The sequence below is a fragment of the Podarcis pityusensis genome, assembly GCF_964106645.2.
Source record: "Podarcis pityusensis genome assembly, chromosome: 11".
Classification (NCBI taxonomy): Eukaryota; Metazoa; Chordata; class Lepidosauria; order Squamata; family Lacertidae; genus Podarcis; species Podarcis pityusensis.
Window position 1 is genome coordinate 16,072,650 of NC_138036.1, and position 23,220 is coordinate 16,095,869.

General features: G+C 40.3%; 1 protein-coding gene and 1 long non-coding RNA gene across 4 annotated transcripts in view; one reads left to right on the forward strand and one right to left on the reverse strand.

Moving 5' to 3' along the window:
- Window positions 1-1,943: 1,943 nt before the first annotated feature.
- ZFR (zinc finger RNA binding protein) overlaps window positions 1,944-23,220 on the reverse strand; it is a 33,599-nt gene continuing 12,322 nt past the window's right edge. Inside the window, exons 7-20 of one of the 2 annotated variants that reach the window (XM_080973441.1) lie at window positions 22,739-22,930; window positions 21,517-21,799; window positions 20,640-20,836; window positions 18,239-18,358; window positions 17,693-17,838; window positions 17,159-17,321; window positions 16,464-16,669; window positions 15,705-15,855; window positions 13,240-13,381; window positions 8,597-8,694; window positions 7,672-7,767; window positions 4,894-5,005; window positions 4,634-4,731; window positions 1,944-3,347 (exon numbers count right to left, since the gene is read on the reverse strand). In XM_080973441.1, the coding sequence (XP_080829567.1) occupies window positions 3,168-3,347; window positions 4,634-4,731; window positions 4,894-5,005; window positions 7,672-7,767; window positions 8,597-8,694; window positions 13,240-13,381; window positions 15,705-15,855; window positions 16,464-16,669; window positions 17,159-17,321; window positions 17,693-17,838; window positions 18,239-18,358; window positions 20,640-20,836; window positions 21,517-21,799; window positions 22,739-22,930 (2,184 nt within the window). In that variant the 3' untranslated portion in view covers window positions 1,944-3,167. Of the gene's footprint in view, window positions 3,348-4,633; window positions 4,732-4,893; window positions 5,006-7,671; window positions 7,768-8,596; window positions 8,695-13,239; window positions 13,382-15,704; window positions 15,856-16,463; window positions 16,670-17,158; window positions 17,322-17,692; window positions 17,839-18,238; window positions 18,359-20,639; window positions 20,837-21,516; window positions 21,800-22,738; window positions 22,931-23,220 lie in introns of those variants that run through there. The other variant, XR_013977601.1, reaches the window with a different exon arrangement.
- LOC308458797 lies at window positions 3,233-10,559 on the forward strand. 2 transcript variants are annotated; one of them, XR_013977672.1, is made up of 2 exons: window positions 3,233-3,365; window positions 9,462-10,559. It is a non-coding gene; the product is annotated as an uncharacterized lncRNA (long non-coding RNA). The 2 variants fall into 2 exon arrangements; XR_013977673.1 differs by lacking the exon at window positions 3,233-3,365 and adding an exon at window positions 8,616-8,745.

Here is a 23,220-nt window from a genome sequence, read left to right on the forward strand (position 1 = left end):
TGGAGGTGAACCCTGTAATGTGGGCCGAGTATACCAGAGAATATCTCCTCTAGAATATACATAGCACAAAATAGTCTCCATTTCGCAGGAAGATGCAGTAGTTAATACCTTGATAGTCCATCACCTAACCTCTGAAAGGTTTCAGTCTCCCCACCTGGATCGGAAATAATTTCAATGATCACTGCCCAACTGTCCTTTTGTCCTCCAAAGTCCCTCAGCTGACCATCTATTCTGCAACATGAGACCAGAAGTTTTTGTAAGTAGATGCAACAGTATAGGTTCTTTGCATTTTCTTGAAGCAACATTTGGCCTCCTCTTGTTTGTTCCATCTTTTTCATCATAAACTAGGCTGTTGCGGTCTTGGGTGCGTTCCCTCAGTTGACATTCCCTGGCCCCCCAATGCCTAAAATGACTTGGTTCATGCTATGTGTGAGGGGTTTGACAGAGTAAAAACAAGCTACATTGGGCTCAGGGGACAGCCAGGTAGGCTGGGTGCTTTCAGCCTCCCCTCCTAAGTATTTGCCTCGGATTCCCAAAAATGCTCCCATCTGGGGGTAGAGGGAGCCCAAGCTGGTGTGGTGACGACCTACTTAAGTGCCTCTGGCACAACTGGCCTACCCAGACTGGTAGTCATGGGAAGGAATACAAGGCCCATTAAACACAATGGGACTTTCCCCCAAATGGTCATGTAGAAGATTGCACTGTTAATTATTGCTCGGGTTACCAACACTGCCTTAAATGATGGGCCAATGTTTAGCATACTCTGTTAAAAATAAACAGAAATTTGGCCTAAAATCCAAATGCTGTGGATAAAAAAAACACTACAACCTGCATGTATTATTATAGTGCATGAGTGTTGGAAAAAATAATTTAAAAATGTTTCTCCACTGTCACAATGCTGAAGAAGCAGCACACAGGATAATGTGAAGGCCCAAAAGAGAAATGTGAAGACATGGAAGTATGTGACCACAGATTTTTGTTTGGGGGGGGGGGGAGGAGAGTAGCCACATGCTATGTGGCCTTAGATAGCAAAATACCCTATGATTAGAAAAGGTGTGCTCTTTTAAAAACATCCCAGTCCCCTTACACTCAGATCCCAACCAGCAGCATTTGAAGTCTCTGTGCTACCAAAACTGACTACGTCCAGGTACACTCACAACAATCTGCTAGCCAATATGATGCATCAAATCTTAAATGAGAATAAAATTTAATATTTTAGGTATAGTCATAATGGCTCAAAAGATTCAGCTTTGATACTTCCCCCTTTGTACAATATACTGCACTCACGTGTCTGTTAATGAATGTTAAGAATTTAAAACAAATACAGCCTGAAGGATTTGCAATTATCAAAAATTGAAGAGCGCCAGAACATGGCGGTCTCTGATGAAATCAGTCAACCATTTACAATTTCCTATTTCTCAAGAAATTTTAGGAACACTGGGCAACATAAATATCACATGAGTTCCCACTTACTGCAACCTCCCCTACAGTCTGGTCTGGAGGGTCCCCCTCAACCCTACAGAATCATATTTTGTACGTTGGGAAGGGACCTCAAGGGCCATCTAGTTCAACCCCCTGCAATGCAGGAATCTCAACGAAAGCATCCATTACAGATGGCCATCCAACCTCTGTTAAAAAACCTCCAAAGAAGGAAAGTCTACCACCTCACAAGGAAGTCTGTTCCACTGTTGAACAGCACCTGATGTTCTTCCTGATGTTTAGTCAGAATCTCCTCTCTTGTAATTGGTTCAGATGGATGACTCTGTAGCAGATTTAGGGGGGAGGAAGGGAGGAAAGGGAAGCTGCCACTGTGGAAATATATTCCATTGGCGGATGGACACCACTGGTTGCCAATGTTAAATCTATGTGCTGAAAACTAACATAATCCACTCAGAAAGACAAAGCAAAGTGTATGTTCCCCGTGTATAATGAATGTTAAGTCATTTAATAGATTTCAGTTTTATTTGCAGATTCCACTGTAGTGTTGTAACAAATCACATCTGTGTACCAGAGCATACATCAACAGCCAGATGTAGACCTGAATTACAGCACTGCTATAATATTTAGTTGTTTGAAGGAGACATAAGCATACACTATGGCCACAAATAATTTTCTGCTATTTTCTTTAACAACCTTCAAATTTCCAGAAAGATTGGTATCTACGTTCAGGTTGTAGACCTAAAATGAAAGTTACTGAATAATTTGGTAAGGAAATAGCAAAAGGAGCAATCTCACAGGCACTGATATAGCAAACAATTATTTTAATCCAGAGCTACCATACTGATAAGCTCTTTGAAAACAAGTAGCCAGCTCTTTACCAAAGGGAAAAATGCCCTCCCTCTTAATGTTTTCGGCAAAATTTCAGAAATTTATTTTTTGGCCTTGCTATATCAAAGTCAATCATACAAAGACCTAGGCATGAAACCTAAATTGATACTTTTTTAAAGCCCTTCTATTAAAAACAAAGTCATGCAATTTTTAAAATCAATTATGCTGTTGCTAAAATTGCAGCAAATCCAAACTGTGTATGTTCAGCATTTATACTGCTAATGCATAACTAACAACAAACCTGATTAGAGTAACACAAATCTGTCTTAAGTACACCATTATATCACTAAAGAGACAAATGCCATGGATTTGGCAGAAACATTTAATTGAAAGCACTTAAATAGCAGGATAAGTTTGTGTTAACGCTTCACATTTAGGAGAAATAATATTGCAGACCCACTTTACAAAAAGTGTTCTATAAAATATTAAGTGAAGGACTGTATTTACCATTTTCTAATACAAAGCAACTTACAGCTTGTGTCAATGGTAACTTAAAATTCTAAATAAAAGAGCAAAATACACAAAGCTACTGAAGCACAAAACACTGTATTAAATACAGTGGAATTTAAGTATACATTGTACTACATAACGTAAAGAAGAGAAAACAATCATACATTAGAAGTTAGAAACTAAACAATGAGGGGTCCACTAGAAGTCAGAATAGTTTCCATTTGTGATCTCTTTCTACCATAATTAGTCTGCACATCCTAAAAAAAATGGTGTGAATGCCACACAAAAAGTAATTTTTCTAACTTTTCTGGATGTATTTAACAGACATTGAGAAAAAAATCTGAGAACAAATGGCCTCTGTTAACACCAAACACATTTTCTTTTCTTTTTTAGAAGTTATCATAATCTTTCTTGTCTTTCTTCCCCTCAGCTTCAAAGCCATCAACTCCATCACTGTCCCTTCTCCTTTTACGATTGTTGTGAATATTGAAGCGCTGGTTCATCTGGGGCAAGGGATCCATTCCTAAAACTTTGTGTATTTGACGGAATGCAAGGAGTCTCAATGCAAACTGTGGAGGAGGAAAAAGGTTATCAGAATTATTTAAACTTCTAAAAATAGGTGCATGTTCATTTTAGTAAGACACTTTCAAGACCATACATATGAGTATTTAAAACTCTTCTGTATGTACCATACAGCTTTACAGAATTTCAATTAATGATATAGCTTCTGAAAGTTCCTTGAAAACAAAATGTTAGTTGCATAGTGAAGCAAAATTGGTCCCCTGTGTAGAATATGTTGCAAAATGCTGTATTTCCTCTGCCTTCAGAAGTGAAACTATCTAGAAGAGTGATGGGAACTTCTGCCTCATGGGCCAAATTTGGCCTATCAAACCATTTTCATCCAGCTACCCCACATGTGGCTCACATGTGACACTGGTTGTTGGGCAGGCAAAAACATGGCTGCATACTGCAGTTGGAAAGGACTGAAGCACAGAGTTCAATCCTGCTTGGTTTGTGTGTGTAAACCAGATCAGGTGTGCTGGTGCACCCAAATCCTACAGGAAGCAGGAATGAATTTGCTGTGCATCAGCTGATGCATAGGGAGTTCAATCCCGCTTGATAACTATCTCCCCAACCAAGCACCTGTCAATGTTGATCTGCAGGGTGCAGAGAGAGAGAGATCTGTCCCACTGGCCAAAAAGGTTCTCCAACCCTGATCTATAACATGAGTTGGGCTCTTTCCATATGCTACCCTGAATTGTAACTCCCTGACTAGCCACTATCAATATCGCTCCTGATTTTTATCATTACTTCAAGCAGTTTTTTAAAAGTGCATTTGGTATTAATTTTGACATAGCATTTCCTTTTTCTTTACATCCTTTAAAATGAAAAGCAGTAATTTGTAAAATTGGTAAAAGACCCTAGTAATTCTTCCTCTACTCCAACAGGTGCATCAACAGGGACTAGGGAGGTGGGCTGTGCTGGTTACTGGGTGGGAGTATAGTTTTTGTTTCTGTTACTCTGCTGCCAGCGTTGTTATTACTGCTATGGTGGAGGGGCGCTCTCTCTCTCTCTCTCTCACACACACACACAGAGAGAGAGAGAGAGAGAGAGAGAGAGAGAGAGAGAAATGTTAATATGATTCCCCCTTTTCTATTTCAAGATGTATTTTTGTGTATGTTCTTCGGTGTAAGTGCCTAGTACGTTTAATACAAAATTAAAATGGAAAATTGAAATTAAACTACAGCATATAGGAAGCAAATTCATTTTTCAGATTAGGTTCTTTTTTTCTTTTTTGAAGTTTGTGTATCAGATATTCACTATATTTAACTATTTTATGAGAACTTTTAATTACCTGTGCACTTGAAGTAATGTCTTCTCGTTGCTGATCTGTCATTAAAGCAAGTGTATCAAAAGGATCTTTTTCACAGGGATCCAGAAGGCCAGGACCACCTATAAACAAAAAAGTAAACTTTATTTTCTTTTTTCTTTTTAATAATTTCATGAAGATAGTATTATTTCATTCTTCCTATACTGTAACAAAATAATGTGTAAAGTAGACAAACCAATCAGTTTAATACAGTATTTCAAGTGTAGACTATGACTGCTACTTACCTTTAAGGATAATTCCTGAAGATATACACTCAAACACTCTTCTTAAGGCATCTCCTGGGCTTTGTGGTCCAGTAGCACTGCTAATTGCCTTCTCTACTAATAATTCCATTGCCTAAATAAAGCAAAGAGATGTAACAATAAACCACTATCCACACTTTAGTTTAAAACACGAAATGTAGAATGCCACCAGCTGGTAAGTAGCACATGATAACTTTATGAGCAATGGCTGTCTGTTAACACAGTCTTAAAACTTTGCAGCTCAGAAAATATAAGCAAGTTTAAACCAATACAGCAACTGTTGACACCTGCAGAAAGCCTTTTAATAAAAAAAAGAGTTGCCAATATCAATTCACACTGCCATGTTTCTCTCAGTGGAGGCCACGATAGAGTCTAGTGTTGTTGTTTTTTCATTAAAAATGTGCTTAACCTATAAATGAACCAAGGAAATGAATGCAGGCTGGAATCAGATACAATCTTGGCATGAAAATGGGGTCCTGCTGCAAAGATATGAAAAATGCTTGGATTGCGAGTTGCCCCTCTGCAGATTTTCACTAATTTCCCCTTTCCCATGTATTCTCCAACGTCCCATGCCATTCCAGAGAGCCCCCTGACCCTCCATAACAGATGGCGGGGCCAAGGGGCTGGAGAGGGAAACTGGTGAACATTGCCTCCCTTCTGCCAACAGGAGCATCAACTAAGTTCCATTCACAAGAAATGAGAATCCAAGCCAAAGGCAACACACACAAATATTTGCATACAGTTTCAATAGTCAGGGGTATATATGTGATTATCAGATACCACCACCTAGCCTTGGTGATACAAAACAAAACTACAAATCTGCACACTGCAGAGAACTTGGGGGGAGATAAATGACTGTCTCTCACTTCATACCAGTCTTTGAAGATGCTCAGAAAAAACAAGCAAGAAATTCACAGCTTCAGAGGATCTCTGAAGCTTACTGGGAAATAAGGGGCTCACCGCCTGCTCTTCTAAGGCTTCTGCACATACCAAGGGCCTTGGGAGTAGCTCAGTGGTTACCATAAAAAATGATCATATCCAAGGTTTGCAAGAATCTGTGGAGCCCTATCAGTAACATGGGCTGGATTTAACTACCCCAGTGTGCTAGCGGAAGCCAGCACAGGGAAACCCATTAGTACAAGAGTGCTTTCCCTCCATAATTTGCTCTGCAGGGTCAAGAGAACCCCCAGAAGAGCAAATGGCTGTGGAGGAGGAGATTGTTCCATCTGGACAGCTGAAATGCTTGTTGCTGGCCGAATGGTTGTCATAGCACAACACTGAATTCCACAGGTGAAGGGCCTGTGTTTTGCATTAGATGCAGAGCTTACAGGGACATCTTCTGTACGGCCCACACTCCTTGCAAATTTTCATAAATAAAAGGAATGCAAGAGTCATTAGAAAGATCTGGCTCCCCTCAAATTCTTCAAAATTAATACTTATTTTGTGCACTGTTTTGTAATTGCCCCTGAAGGACAGCATTAGCAATTTAAAATATGTTGGCTATATCCAATAGTTGTGTAAGCATAGGGAAGCTTGCTTAACCAACTTGTTTAATAACTTGCAAGCATTTCTATACTGCCAACATTAAGAACAAAATATAAAATTTATCATTATTATTATTATTATTACAAGTGCAAAATCAATACAGCTATTTACCCAGGAAATTCTGGGTGAACAAATAAGTTTTAAGCAGGCACCTAAATGACAATACTGTAGGCGCCTGCCTGATGTTCATTGGGAGTGCATTCAAAAAGTGCAGATACTGCCATACTGAAGATTGACAGATGATGGACCACAGGCGAATATAGCAGTGCTAAGAGTGTCTCTTGTGAAAATCCAAGTGACTAGGCTTAAGGTACCTAAGGTATCATATTCCCCCCCCCCCTTGCTGAATGTCCCATAAACTGCGTCTAGAGGGTCAAGGACTCTTCATAAAAAGTGGGGGCACTAGAGGAGGGAGGAATCACCCTAAATCAGGCAGAAATATTTTGTGTCAGTGGGATCTCTGCATATAAAAAGGGAAATACACTTCTTTAGCCCAAATGCCTTAAAAAGATAAAATCAAAATTACTGGAAATACAGATTTATGTAATCAACATGTGTGTGTTGTATAAGCACAAGGAGCTCTTTGGATTGAAGCTATGAGGCATCACAACGGCCAGAAAATAAATCTAGCTGCTTAAGTGAAGTATCAAATTCCAAAGTTGCAAGGATATTCAAAAGAATTTCATGCATAATTCTGAGAACACAGAGAATCGGCAATTAAATGTTTAATTGGTTTTTTTATCATTTTTATTGATACTTTACTATTTCTTGTAAATCACTTATGAGTTTCACAACAATCAAATGGTATGTAAATCTTGTTTAAAAAATGAGAATGAGGCCTTCTGGTTCAGAAGCTCTCTCACACGTTAGCCCTACATCATGGTTCTTTAGAGGAAAATGTATTTCAAAATGTTTTGCTTTGTCCTGATGTTATGGATACCCTCACTTCTGAAACAAATGAATGCCTTCAAATAAATTAAGTATGGAGCATTTAAAAGAAATGAGCACCAGAAATCTCTATTGTCATTTTGGTGTCTGTTGAATATTTCCCTCTTTCAACAAGGCTACTAGGGAGATTATTGTCCTAGTCAGTATCTGTATTTGTTTTGCAACTGTTTTTATGTATGCAATTGTTTTATTGCATTGTGAAATGACTTAAGAGATGCTTCATAGGAAACTATTCATAAATGAAATAAACAAAAAGGAAGCACTTACCCAGCTTGGAAAGTCAGACCAAGTGGGAACTCTCTGACAGAGATCACGAAGAATACGTATGATAATGACACACGACTGCAGACCATTAGCTCTAGCCTTGAGGGCAATACAAAATCAAGTTAATCAATCCCAGCACCAATAGAAAATAGGCCTCTTAGAGAAGCTAAAACACCACTGTTCAATGGAAGCTCAGACACAGAAAAGAAACAAGCCACATGAAACATTCCAGGAGCTTCCATTTACAGAAGCATTTTATGCCAAGGTTAGTAATTGAGAAGTCAAGGTGCACAGGTTATACAAGACTAATATCCCTTGAATTCCTGCACACTTTGGTTCATTTGTACAGAAAATACAATTACCTTCCTATAATAGAAATACAGGAGTAAAGAGCTAACAAGTAGAGAGACTGAAAGGCTATGGGAATCTGTTTGGTTTCTCTGTCGTACCTTTGCTGGAGTGCAAAGTCACCAAACCAAATAGTTTCTCACCTTTCATTCCCTACACTTAATAAGCTTCAAGAAATAAAGGGTAAAAGTCTTACATCTAATACACAAAGCTTTAAACACACATTCTGTTATTTAAAGCAAAGTTACTCTGCAGCCTTATGGAACACATTACCAATACAAAACATACAATTTCCCCAAGCGAGTCAAGCTTTCAACTTCGCTATCTCGGTGGCCAGAAAAACAAGTTGACGTCAAATTGGCAAGAACGGCATAAAGCGGTTCTTCTATACAGATCTTCCAAGATGAATTAATTTCCCCCATGTCATTTAATTTTATATATGAGTACACATAATAGATATATATACACATATTTACTATGGGCAACCTTTAGTTTTTCCGCATAGTTTAACATCCAACCGAACAACTGAACTACTCTCTCTCATAAGGCTACAAGAAGAAAGTAAAATGATGTTCCGAACCTGGAACCACTTAGCGTGGCGTAGAGCAGCCAGAGCGTCAAGGCATTTTTGCCTGTCCAAGACGTCCGGTGGGTCTTTCACCATACCCGAGGTTACATCTAAAATGGATTGAATTGGCAAAATGCAGTGAGGAATGGGTGTTTGACCAGGTGAGCAAGACACTTCCTTAAATTAGCTTCCATGTCACACGTGCCATTTATATTGCAATCCCTATCTCCAATGTATTCGTATTCAGTAGTAATAATCCCTTAATCTGTATGTGGTCATTAAGCCCAATACAAAAGGTAATCAAGAGCATAATACAAGGTTAGCTCTCAATCTTATTTTTTTATGTCCATCTATTTGTGAAAAAAAAATCCTCTGGAAAAATAAATTTCCCCTAAAATTAAAATGTTGAAGGAAGAATGGTTGGACACAGTGCACCAGCACAGGAAACACAAGACAGAAGGAACACAAAAATCCACTTGAATGAAGCAAAAGTTACAACAAACTGTGAGCAAAATCTATTGTGAAGTTCTTCTGTGTGGGCCCCACTGAACTGAATGGGCATTGCTGTTAAGTTCCCATCCATTTTAATGGTGCTTGTGCAGAACAACTTCCCAGTGGATTGTGCCCTGTGTTTGTTGGGACAACTTAAAATGGCTGCATGCTACCTCAGACTTAGTCCTAGTTAATGGGTCAAAATTCTTCCTGAGCAGTCAAGACCCATGATGTACTAGGATACCTCCCATTAAGGCAAGGTAAAACTATACTTATAGAAACAATCCAGTTTTTTTGGTTTTATGGAGTCTGAAGGGATGTGAAATACTTTGTAAAATTCAAGTCAAGAGCACCTGTACATTTTTGTATTTCTTAAACCCTCTAGGCTCCTATTGCACCAAGGTGCATGCTGTGTATATCCATCCCAATTTCATCCAGGGGTATACCAGAAGAAAACAAGAAAGAGGGGTCTGAAGAGAAGGAAGTAGAGGAAAAATCAAAACCAGGAAAAGCAGAAGCAACAGCAGTGTGATAGAAAGAACAACACTGCATCTGGTAAATTCTTATTTTCCAAACAAGGATTTTGTGTCAGTTATAATTACTGTTCCTAAATATGTTGTAACTGCCTGCTGAGCAGCCAAGAGTATTTCTAGATATTTTTTAATTTTCTGCCAATACAAAATTGCTGTTAAAATAAATGTTGAATGCAACCAGACTTTGCCTGGATTATTCAGCAGATGGGACAATAAAATGTAGTCTAATTTAAGCAAACATACTCAAAACAGCAAATCAAAGACTCATGGAACACATCAACTAGGAAAAGAACGTAAACCAAGATATTAACAGATTTGGCTTGAAGGTCAGCCATCAATGAAGAGAAACAGGTCAGGAGAATGCAAGCCAGATTTTATATAAATTACACTTCCGCTGTGCACAGAATTATTTCAATTTCATTTAGTATGCTATGCCTGAATTGTACACCTCTCATAGGAAATCCATTTGATTATGCTTATATTAATATTTTACCAGTGGGATATACAAGTCTTAAACATTTTAGCAATGGGATTTATGCCATTTTAACATGGTGAATTTTATGGGCTATACAGATACAGTGAAGTGAAAAATGAGTCACATTAGTGAGAGATTTCAAAGCAAATGAAAGAAGACATTAGGATTATAGATGTATCAAGTGAAAGGACAGAAAATTTAAGGTAAAAGAGTCAACTGAGGCCAAAGTCAGCAGTACGATTTGATAATTGACACATTTAAAGTTCAGTTCATAATTCTGACAAAATAGGGAGAGTTTATTCTACTTTATATAGCTTGTGGGAGCAAGCTTTGTTTCATAAAAACTATTTATACTCTCCAAAAAAATACTTGCAAGAAAATAGCGTTAATGACTCAGTTTAATTATCACTAAAGTCCTGGATTATTATTATTTAAATAATTGTATTAAAACACTTGTATTTCGAAGCACTACTTTTTTTAAAAAAAAAAAAGATGCAATGATCCAGAGACCCATATACAATTGACAAGCAAGATTATGGGTGATCCAGCTCTATTAAGCTTGAGATTTGTCATTGACCTCAGTGGGAGATAGAGTGTACCCATTACAAATCAACCTTGAAGCCATCAGAAGATGCTGAAGCAGCTATAGAAATTGAGAGCTTATCTGGGCTGGATATCCATTTAAAAGACTTTCCTATATGTGGATTTTTGCATGAAGACTCCAAGTGGATTAACCCCTTAAAAACTGGTCCTAAAATTAAATGAATCAGAATTCAAGTGTGCCCTCTTAGCTTCAACCATAGCTTTTTTTTTTTTAAGTGCAGATTATTTTTCTTGTATTCTAAAAATAAGGGGTTAATCTTCAATAAGACATGCTGTGTCCACACTATTTCGTTATTAAAAAGTTAACAGGTATGACATGCGCTTTCAATTCCAGGTGTGAATTAAGTATTACCCAGTCAACTGTTTCAAAGCTAGTGTGAACACTGCTTAATTCTAGAGAAGAGAGAGACAAAGACAAGAAGGGAAAAAAAGACAAAACACAAAAGTAACAGTAAATGCTAGGACTATGCAACCAAACCCCCTCAAAAATATGGCAGGTGTGACATTGAGCTTTAGAAAACCTTGGTCAAAAATCCTTCCGATGTCCTGGCAGCAATCCCTGACAGGATTCAATTGTCTCTGCTAGAAGGCTTTGGACCGGGGCTAGTAAGCTAAGGATAAAAAACATAAACATATACACTTTGCTGAAGAAACACATTCCACAGCATGGGTTACAGAATCTTTATATCCGGAGTAAATTCTGTAAATTAAACTGTTAAGTGCACAAAACTGTAAAGAAAAAAATCCTACATGGTTAACAGTTTTGTGTTTACCTTCTCCTTCCCCTTCAGTTTGCAACTGAATAGGATTACATAAGATGTTATTCAACCAGCAAATGAAATACATCTACTTCAAATTGGGTTCTTCCAGCAAAGCCTTCCTTGCCACCTGAATTCAACTCCCAAAAGCCAGCTAGATTCCATCAACCAAGTTAAGACACCGAGCATTAAGAGCTGCAGTTCAGAGTATACCATTTTTTTTGCAGCACATAAACAACGATCTTTATAAAAGTCTTGTTTACTGCAATTTGCAGTTAAACCACGTATTTCAGAGGTAAACTTTTTCATATATTCATTTTAAGCTGCTCAGTGTCTTGAAGAAATGATTCAAAAATTTTAAAAGCTTTGCTTTCCTCTATTAATATTATCAAACTTAGTATTATCAAACTTAGAATGGCAACTCTAATTAATGTTTGGGTCAGACAAAAAAATGGAGCTTTATTTTCTTTTGAAGTCAGATCATGAAATTAACTGGCACAGTGAAATGGCATCAAGATTGTGTTCAAAATAGTTGTGCAATTTTCTATCCATGTTTTCCTTTTTTTGCCAAATCTTTACAGGTTGCATATAACCAAATGTGATGTCTGACATTCATTCTGTTGTTTGGTAGAGATGAATAAATAAACTGAACTCAGGGCAATCAAGCAAAGTTATCTGTGATTATTTCAGAATTTAAAAGCCAATGGTATTATGTAAATTTAAGCAGTGTTTTAAAAACCAGGAAGAAAAATCCTATGTACATTAATATTCAAGCTTTGTTTTTTTAAATAAGCTTTTTGAGAAAGCTTGCTTCTAGAATAGTTATACTTTTAAAAAATAACATAAGCAATTATTCAAATATTGGAAGCATAACGCTAAGAATTCATTCCACAGCTGTATGTACACAAGCACACTCACTCTACACTAACAAGAACTTAAATAGAGCCTTACTTCCTATACTTATGGATTCTTAGCTAGCAATACCACTGTGCCTGCAAAAAGTTTATTTTGACCAACACAAGACAAAAGAAAACAAAGTTCATTTTATCTGACCTCTAAATAGAGCCAACATATTGCAAACATTAAATTATCATGCTTGCTGGCTTAAAAACATTTGTAGCTTTCAAAGAATTATAGAAGAGACCCTAAAGCAACACTGCTGGCACCAGTAGGATCGCACAGGTCATAAATACATATTGAGTTTTAAAGTTCCAACATCTACTTAACTGAACTCAGCTATCACTCTTTACTATAAACACACTGCATACGTACTGCTTAATTAAGACACTCCAACCTCAATATTAGGAGCTCTTTGTCTTATACTGCATGCCAGAAACCAACCTCAAAAAACTGGAAAAAAATACACATCTTGCTCCAAGCAAAGCCAGAATCACTTTGAACTTAAAAATTAACTAAGTGCCATATAAGTCAAGGCTAAGACTGATCCAGTTTCAAACATACAATATAATTTCCTGGCGTAGTTTCTCCCTTAGGGAGGAAGCCTTCTTGATTATCAGCTTGCAGGTATTTGAGTCATAAACATTTACTTTTTCCAAAGAAAGACAGGTTTGCACATTTTAAAAAAAAACACCTACATTTTCCAGAAATCTGAGGTTGTTGGTTGCAGTGAATAAGTCTAAAATAGGTTTTGGAAAAACACACAAGACTGCTTGATTTATGAATTGCCATTAAATGTGTATCACATGCCAGCATGTTGCCTTCCAGGATTTAATGCCGTTTATGACAGAATGAGTAAGCCAATTAAAATAGAGCATTTTTTAACAGATTCCGAACCTCCATCCCTCATGTTCTCTTCCCGAATCACTGGTGATGTCAACGTGATGGTCACTTGCATTTTAGGTTCCACACAGGAATTCAAAATGATGGATGCTTCTTGTCCTGCACACTTTATTTCATATTTCTCAGGACTTATTACCTAAAGAATGCAAATAAGAAGCTAAATGTTTTCACACAAAAAGGGACTAGTCCAAAATACCCGGAGGTTCATCACAAGTTGCTTGGGAGTTTAGCCAAGGTACCTTGTACCGTACCTTGACTAAATGATGAATTCATACATTAAAGGAAAGTAAGGTGTGTGAGAGAACTGGCTTACTTGAGTCTGTAACAAATTTACAGTATCCTGGAGGGAAGGAGCAGGTGGCCATTATGAGGTTAAGGCCTTCCCACTGTATATTGGAAGGTTTTAGGACGGAGGAGAAAGAAAGAATAAAGTTCTGCTTCCCCACTGTGCAGAATCCACCCTGCCCCTGAATGAATGAATATAGCAAATTTTGCTGTATGAATACAGTGGTGCCTCGCAAGACGAAATTAATTGGTTCCGCAAGTTTTTTCTTCTTGCGAGTTTTTCGTCTTGCGAAGCACGGTTTCCCATAGGAATGCATTGAAAATCAATTAATGCGTTCCTAGGGAAACCGCTTGCCAGGCTGGCGGTGCGGAGAAGGGCTTTTCTCCCCACCGCAAGCCTTCAGGACAGGTACGGGAACAGAGGGGAAGGCGCGCAGCGCTTTCCCTCTGTTCCCGGGGCTTGCGTGGGAGGAGGGTTTTTCCTCCGCACCGCCAACATTCAGAACAGCATTCTGAATGTTGGCGGTGGGAGGGAAAACCCTCCTCCCACCCCAAGTCTTCAGGAAAGCCATCCGAAGCTGGGCGGCGGGAGAAGGTGTCCCCGCCCCCCGCCCGGCATCGGAGCTTCGTTCCGATGCCGGGCGGCGGGAGGAGGCGTTCCCCCCCCGCCCAGCATCGGAGCTTCGTTCCGATGCCGGGCGGGGGGAGGAGGCGTTCCCCCCCCGCCCGGCACCGGAGCTTCGTTCCGATGCCGGGCGGCGGGAGGAGGCGCCCCCCCCCGGCATCGGAGCTTCGTTCCGATGCCGGGCGGCGGGAGGAGGCGCCCCCCCCGGCATCGGAGCTTCGTTCCGATGCCGGGCGGGGGGAGGAGGCGTTCCCCCCCCGCCCGGCATCGGAGCTTCGTTCCGATGCCGGGCGGGGGGAGGAGGCGTTCCCCCCCCCCCGCATCGGAGCTTCGTTCCGATGCTGGGCGGCGGGAGGAGGCGTTCCCCCCCCCGCCCGGCATCGGAGCTTCGTTCCGATGCCGGGCGGGGGGAGGAGGTCCGAGGACAGTGGGGAAGACACGCTGCGCTTCCCCGCTGTCCCGGAGATTTCCCTATGGGCTGTCGTCTTGCGAAGCAAGCCCATAGGGAAATTCGTTTTGCGAAGCGCCTCCAAAACGGAAAACCCTTTCGTCTAGCGGGTTTTCCGTCTTGCGAGGCGTTCGTCTTGCAGGGTACCACTGTATAGCAAAAGTGGGCTAACATTCCTTTCTGGGTAGCCTGGGGGTGTGCCCATTCCAGTTGTGAGAGGACCCAGAGAGAAAAATGGGTCGAGTAACAGGTGCATTTTTTACCTAATTAGCAGGCTAGTTTCTAGACGTACTTTCACACCACTCTCCATCCTCCTTCCAGACAAGCAAGAAGCACTAGCAGAGTTCAAAGGCACATTCCAACTAATCCAGAACGCAGCAGCTAGACTGGTGACTGGCCGCCGAGACCATATAACACCGGTCCTGAAAGACCTACATTGGCGCCCGCCCTGTGGAGTGCCTTCCCATCAGATGTCAAGGAAATAAACAATGATCTGGCTTTTAGAAGACATCTGAAGGCTTTCATCGTGTTTTTAATATTCTGTTGGGAGCTGTCCAGAGTGGCTGGGAAAACCCAGATGGGCAAGGTATAAATAATATTTTTTTATTATTATTACCCTCAAGGGGTGTGAGAAGTAGGGCTAGTGAGGCATGTGGCCCAGGGGAGAGTCCTCAGAGCCAGAGAGGCCTGGAGGGCTTCCTTCTGCCCCCAGGCCTGAGGTCCCTGCACCTGCTATACAACAATAAAATGCTCATGTTTGGGGTTGGCAGCCAATCTCCTACGAGTTCTTTAGCACTATATAACACAATGTGGAGTTTTAAGGAGACTGGGAAGGGAAGTGTTCTTTTCTTTCTGTCTTCCCCATCCTCAAGGAGTACTACAAGGCTCTTATTCCAGCCTGCCTACAGCCGTGAAGAGGATAGAAGCACTCCTATTACAGGATGGCGGTGCAGCTATGCATTGCAGGCTGAGCACCTATACCTGTCTTTAGAAATTAGCTCATTGCTAGTTCACCTACTTCAAAGTAAATTACGACATAGAGGAAATTTGACTGGCAGAGCCCCAGTGAAAAATACCAAATGTTTTCAAGACCATACATACGGCAAGTTGCTTGGGCAGATTTTCAGCAATGCGACTCAGCAACGTCTTAGTAGGTTTCTCAGCACACAGCAAGACAAGGTTGACATTTCGGTCTCCTCGGAGCAGCAAACCCTTAGCCAACACTCCCACTCGTAAGACTCCTTTCAAAGCCCTGCACAAAAATGAAGTCTTGGTGAGAAGCAAGGGGTTTCAAGGGCCAAAGCACTCAAAGAAAACAAGTCTAATGCAGGGAGAGTCCTTCACGTGCAACACACTACCCTAGACCCCTGTGAGGGCGGTGTGCATTCTGTCATTCTCTACATACATCATAGCTTACATTTTAACTCTATGCGGAAAGCACAAAGTTTTGAAAAAAAGATCCAGACAGAAAAGAGGTGCAATGAAAAGTTTGGTATTTCTCACACTGGGTGGAGTTCTGGGCTAGTCCTTCTCTACCATCAGCAAGAGGATAAAGCCTCAGCCAAGGAAAAGTAGTCTGAAGTGCTGCTAAGAATCTATTGCACAGCTAAAGGACATTTTCATATGAACAAAGTGCAGTTGCTGTTGAAGAAATGCAGTTCCTAGTTGCTTCTAGAGAATGCCAGCTAAGCAAACAACTTTCATTGGCAAAAATTAGGGATCCATTACTCTGATAACAGAATCCAGTATTTCTGGGCGCATAAGTTTAAGAAGTTGGCATGAAGTAGGGCAAATGCTCCATTTTGTCTTAGTCCCTCTCCTAGCACAATGATTTCAAGCAACTATGGCAATAAAACATACCTGTCTTTACCGCCCTCTTTTTTATCATCTCCTTCCTTGCTCTTGTTTTTTTCATTGTCAGTCATATTATCAGATACAAGTTTCAGTGCACGCTCAGTGATAGAAACTATTTTCTGTACTGCCTGGAGTTCCTCTTCAGTTGGATAGATAGCAGCATGTTTGGTCATTACGTAACGGTCATCTGAAGAATCTGGTCGCCGAAGAGGCTGAATGCAGAAAGTGGATTTTAAAAATCAGATACATTTTATGTTTTCCTGCTTTTTGTTCTTTGCTATTTTATTAAAATTATCAAGTTTTCTGCCTCAAAGTGCATTAAAAGAGCTCACATAAAGAAAATGAGATCTTTAAAAAATGTAAATGAAGAATTGGTTGGCATCAAAACCACCCACCAGGGCTAAAGGCTCTCCCTGCTCTGGAAAATAAATGGGGTGATACAGACCAAGGAAGGCTTTCAAGGTTTACTATTATTTGTTACAGATTACATCTGATGGTGGAATAAGTGTCCTGATAATGCATGTAATATGATGGTGCCATCATGATGGCTCTAGATTTCACAGTTGGTTAGCAGAAGCCAATGCTTAGCTACTAAGCCTAGGCATAATTTGCAGACCCGACTGACTTACTAGGTTCCCCCCACCCCCAGTCTGTGGCACCAAGTACATCAGGAGGAGAGAGACAATGCGAACATTACTCACAGCTGGTCCCTGGGGCTGTGGTGGCATTCCTGGTCTAACACCAAGTAGTCCAAGAGGTCCTGGAGGTCCATGAGGATATCCTCCATCAGGTATTCTGTGGCGGTCATCCCAATGATGCTGCTCTTCTTCCATCCTCCTCCAGTACATGTCCTCCTCATAGCGTCTAAGTATATGAATTAAATCACATAGGCTTTCAGTTGATGCAGAAATACCTTTTATTGACGATATGTTCAATAATTCAGGTCCCACCAAAATTAATTTTGGAACTTCAAATGTTAAAAAAGATATTGGATGCTGCAGATTCAATAATTCTGTATTCGCTACAGAATTCATAGTAGGATCTGGTTTACACCCATAAAAAGCCATTCTTACTCTTTATAAATATTTTCTATGCCTGTTTTCAATTATTTATTTAAAGGTAAAATTAATCCAGGCTTTCCAAGGCAAGCATTCATAGGAATATAGTTACATAGAATGGAAACTGATTCAGGTTTACAAAATGTACACTGGTCGCTATTAAAGTCTACATGTTACCTCATTTCCATTCTCCACCGTTCCTCCTCTTCACGTCTTCTCCAATATTCTTCTTTCTGCATCTGCTTCCTCATCTTTTCTTCCTGGATCTTCCTTGCCCGGATGCTCGGCTTCACTTCTACTTGCAAGTCTGGGTTTACTTTTTTCTGTTGTAGAGAAGGAAGATTTTAATTTTATTTTCTTGTAAGATTTATTCTCTGTGGTCAGATCCAATTATTTTCACCAAGACAAAGCAAAAACTACAATTCAGTCAGAGACACAATCCTTCATATTAAAAAACATTATGAGGAGCAAACAGTAAGCTACAGTATTATCCCTCCTCATACAATACTTTCACTTGCAATACATATAAGTAGCTTAATATGTGGAACAAACACTATATGGCTACCATAGTTCAGCTGGGGGAGGGAACAGTTGGTGCTCAAAATAGATGTACTACCTGCTTAGGTTTCATCCTAGAAGAGACCAAGTAAAACTCAATCACCATCAAATTTACTGAAAGAGACCGTCAGAACTAGACCATTTACGCTGCTACAGTCAACTTGCCTTATATTGTAATCTATGCCGCCTTCCTTTTAAATGCATCTCCTTGGCGTTAGGATCATTAAAACTGCATTCACAAAGTTTGCAATGGAAACGAATAACCTTCCCTTCATCATTCCGTACCTTAAAAATAAAGAAAAATCAGTATAAAAATGGTTGTTTAACACAATTTGGTTTCATAAAGAAACTGAACTAATTTTTGTAAAATTTTCACACAAAGACATGTTCTGGCATAAGATCTATGCAATAGTGGCAACAGAGAACCTGTATTTACCAGCCATGGCAGACTTCAATTAGGTTAAAAAAAAAAACAACAACCTTTGACCCAAATATCTATTCTTACTTTTGCTACTGTCTGATATCAAAGTTGAATTACCCATTTTCCAAGTTAATTATTGTGTTCCAGATCAAGTGCAAAGCTTTTTGTTTCTCATAGCCAACAGAGCACTTCTACCCATGTGAGCACCTCTTTCAGAATCTAGATCTATCCTGCGCCCCTGAACTATTTCATATAGCAGTAACTTGCCTCTCCAACCCCCCTTGGAATTTTCTGGAGCAAGTTTGCAATAGTTCTACTTTGGAACACTATGTTGAGGCACTATTCTCAATCGCTGAAGAACACTCTATTACTCCAAAACACCGTTCTGTAGATGTCCTTTCACTGTTAAAATCTTTTCTAAACACCAGAGCAAGCACAGTAACTACTAATGTGTTTTGAATCAGGCTGCCTTTGAAGGCAGTTTGGAAGCTACAGTCCAGATCAAGGTTCGGCAAGGTTTATCTTGCCTGAGTCGGATCAGTCCCGTGGAGATCCCTTCATAGGCTGGATTGCGCACATGCCGCAATTTTCGGCATTTGCGTTTGCGCAGGCGTGATTTCTGGCGCTGCGGAAGCAACTCCCCGCACCGCTTTAGCGCAGCGCGCGAGCAGCTCAGTTTGGGGGCGGCTCATGGCCCGGTCAAACGACCTCCACGGGCCGCTTCCGGCCTATGGGCCTTAGGTTGCTGACCCCCTGGTCCAGAGCATAGTGACTAGAATTTTGAACTGAGCAAACTGTGCAGAATATTGATCCTGAAAGATCTACACCTTGCACGTAACGCTTGTCCTCAAAGATCTACAGGGGTTATCTATGCATTTCTAGGCTCACTTCAAAATGCTGATTATGGCCTTGAAAACCCTATACTGAGGTTGGAGAACTAGATCCCGGATGGGAAACTTCCTAGTGGAACTTGCTGTCAGCAAGCCCTGCTTGTAAAGGAACAATCGGGAACTCAAGGCAAATAAACACTGTACTTTTAAAGCAAATACAATGCACACTTAAGCTACATGACTTCTCCCAAAGAATCCTGAGAACTGTACTTCCCCTCTACAGAGACAGAATTCCCAGTACCCATAACAAACCAGTTTCCAGGATTTATTGGGGAAAGTCATGTACTTTAAATATGCATTTGATGCTTTGAATTTATGGTGTGGATTTGCCCCTCACTTTAAGCTCCTGATTGTTCCTTTGGAGTCATGTCCTTACCTGCCTCTCATCTGCTGTCACATATGTAACCCATGTGGCAGCTGGCCATGGTCTGGGGAAAAGTTTCAAAGGCCTAATCAGAACCTGTGCCAGACCTATGAGACACGCCCCCCCCCCTCAACCTGGATTCCTGAAAGAATGTCCATCTATCCTGCCCTGAGCCTCAGATGTTCTGAGGAAGGTCACTTGTGAGTGTCTCTGCCATTTAAGGTCAGTAGCTATTAAATTTACAATGTTCTCAAATGTTGCCCCATCTGTGAAGCTCCCAGCAGAGTCATTTAACTCCTTTTCTTTCCTGATGGCTTTCCTGATGAGCTTTTTTTAGGATTTTACCCCAGGACATATACTGCCACAGGGGCCGGATTAAATTGAACGGATTAGGCCTCCAAAATGGACTTTGGACATGCCTGTAATATGCCATATCACTTTCCTGTTTTACAAGACACAGCCATCTTACTACATGTCCCAATGATTGCCATCTTGCTATATATCCCACTACCTGTTCCTTTGGAGCTGGAACTCTGAACAGTCAGTTTTGAAGGACACTCCACGTCCTCAGTGATCAGAAGTGTTAAGACAGTCTCAGTATTCACACTCTAGTTTACCTGAAGACGAAGGCTTTTAATTTAATAGCTACTGACCTTAAATGGCAGAGACACTCACAAGTGACCTTCCTCAGAACATCTGAGGCTCTGGGAAGGATGGACAATGCTATTAGTACTCCACTGCAAATTCTTTCATAGACAAAATAGCCAAATAGTTACCTCACACAGAGACATGAAGCTAATTTAATTATCAGCGTGATTTCACACTTCTGAGCCATATAAAGTAATCTAACACATTAATTGCATTTAAAGAACATAGTTTTTGAATGAATACCTCTTCGACATAGTCATGACCCACTGGTTGGACCTCACTTTGCAAAGCAGCAAGAGCTGTAGATGTTACTGATTCAGCAGACATATCTGGCTTAATTTCCTGTGTTTGCACTGCAGCAATAGAAGGAGTAGTTTTGATATTTTCTACTGCTTTTAATTCATCCACTTTGCTTCCTGTTGTCTGTAGCTTGTTACCACCTAATATGAAACATTTCACAAGTGAATATTAATTTTCATTACATTTTCGAGTCACATTTCTTGCCACAACCAAGGGGAGGCTGGCCTACTGCTTAAAAACCTGGATATTCTGTAAGTAATAAACAAGCAAGCAAGCAAGCAAACCATAGCACAATACTGTAGTATTTTCCTCAAAGAACAGGTAACATAAAGTTAAATAAATAAAATACAAGTTCAAATAAACTATACGGTTTGTTTTAATAATGACAGCATGGCCTGGGGCATTCAAGAGGACAGGATAATTGGGTGCAAGACATGAGCCTTGACCAAACAAAACTCTATAGCTATTGAAAATGCATTGTTCATACAACATTAGGAGTTGTGTTCCACGGTAGCCCCATGTTCAGTATTGTAATCTCTAATAAAAGGCGTGTTGGAGCAGAGAAGTGTTGATATAATACTTTCCTAAACCATTTGAGTAGCAATTTGTGTGCATGAGACAAACATTGCCATGAGAGAGACAGTGCTTAGAACTGCAAACAGATGCTTGATTTGATGGGCTTCATGCAGCCAAACTGAGAGAAAATTAGAATTTCCAGTGGTTGTTAAAATCATAGCAGACACTCATTTAAAACCTGTTCTTGCATAAGTTTATTTAGTGTATCTTGCTGAAGTTCTCACTAAAATACGTCAGTACTTACCAACGAAGTTAATTTTGGGTGTGGATATTTTCTTTACAGCAACATTAGCTGGAACTATTGTTGCTTTGTTGTTGGAAGTTGTGCTAAGTAGCACATTGGCGGAAGGAGTAAGAATTTTCACTGCCAAAGATGAAACGGAAGAATTCACAGTGCTGCTGTTAGTTGCAATGTTTGAAGAGACAGCAGTTGGTTTGGAAGCAGATGTTGCAGACGTAGCCTGGGTCACGACGTTTGGTTCGGTTGAAGGAATGGGTTTGCCAAGTTTAGTATGAAGCTTAACCACCTAGAACCACCAATGAAGAAAGTTAATAGCAGAATCTACAAAACTGTTCAACGTCTATTTAGAATCCTGTCTGTACTTCTAAGAGAATGAAAGTATAAGTTTCAATGAACCTTCAAAAGAATTTGCAGAATTCATGAGCGGAAACTTAATGGAGTCTAATACACACATGAAATACTGCATGAAACTGCACCCCAGCCACAGCTGCCCCACAACTGATATACTCCCAACTGTTCCTCTGCAAGAGGTACTAACATTCAGTGCCTTTTACATTTGGCACTATTCTGACACTGCCTCTGTTGTCACCTTTGGAGACGCCAAAAGAGGCTCTAGTGCATAAAGATCTGATTGTGTTCATGTTGGTAGCTAGTACATGGGACACTATGTAGAGATGTGTGTTTGCAGATTTTTTAATGTGTTGTAGCTCAGTTGGTTAGAGTGGTGCTGATAATGCTAAGGTTGCAGGTTTTTATCCCTGTAGGGGACAGCTGTAGATTCCTGCATTGCAGGAGGTTTGACCAGTTGATCCTCAAGGTCCCTTCCAACTCCGTGATTCAGATCAGAGCGACTTATCATTCTCTCTCCTCTCTCTCTCTCTCTCCCTCGCTCCAAATGCAAGCCTTATTCTGATAGGCTCAATTCAGGAGCTCCAAGTGCAACCAATCCCTGCCTAAGGTGGGGGCTCACGTTTACTGCTGAATGAAGCCTTCGCTTGAATTAAAGCCATAGCTATAAAGGACAAATTGAGAGCACAATTCATTCATTTGAGGCTGAATTACCTAAAGGCATACTGTGTCAGGTAACTGAAAGGTGGGCAGTCCCAGCCTCCTATCAAATGTGATGAATTTTGCCTGCCTGTCAGACCATTCATTTTGTCCAGGGTGGGACACTAACTGGGTATAAAACCTGAGAAATGGGAGGGCAGAGGAAGGAGAGTCTTACTTTTTGATGTTTCGCTCCACGAATATGAGCAGCATAAGCATCAGCTCCTGTGCAAGACACATCACAGAGTTCACAACGCAGCTGGTTCTGAGTCCCACGAGCAGATGAACTGTTGCTGGTTGTGTTCTGTGATGCTTTCAATGCTGCTTCTTTCTTTTTATGTTTCTGTCCCTCCAAATGTTCTTTGTAAGTCTGTTTAAATCACCACATGAATAACAAGACACATTAGTTCATTTATCATATTATTCTGTTCATTGAAAAGCAAAGTGCAAGAGATAACCAACATGAAGTTGATTTGCTGCTGAAAAGTATCCTGAAAATACTTTCCTCCACACAATTATACAGTCGTATCTTGGAAGTCGAATGGAATACATTCTGGAAGTCCGTTCGACTTCCAAAACATTCGAAAACCAAAGTGCAATTGGAATATTTTAAACTGAAATAACCCTGAAGCGAAAAACTTATTGACCCTGAATATTTGG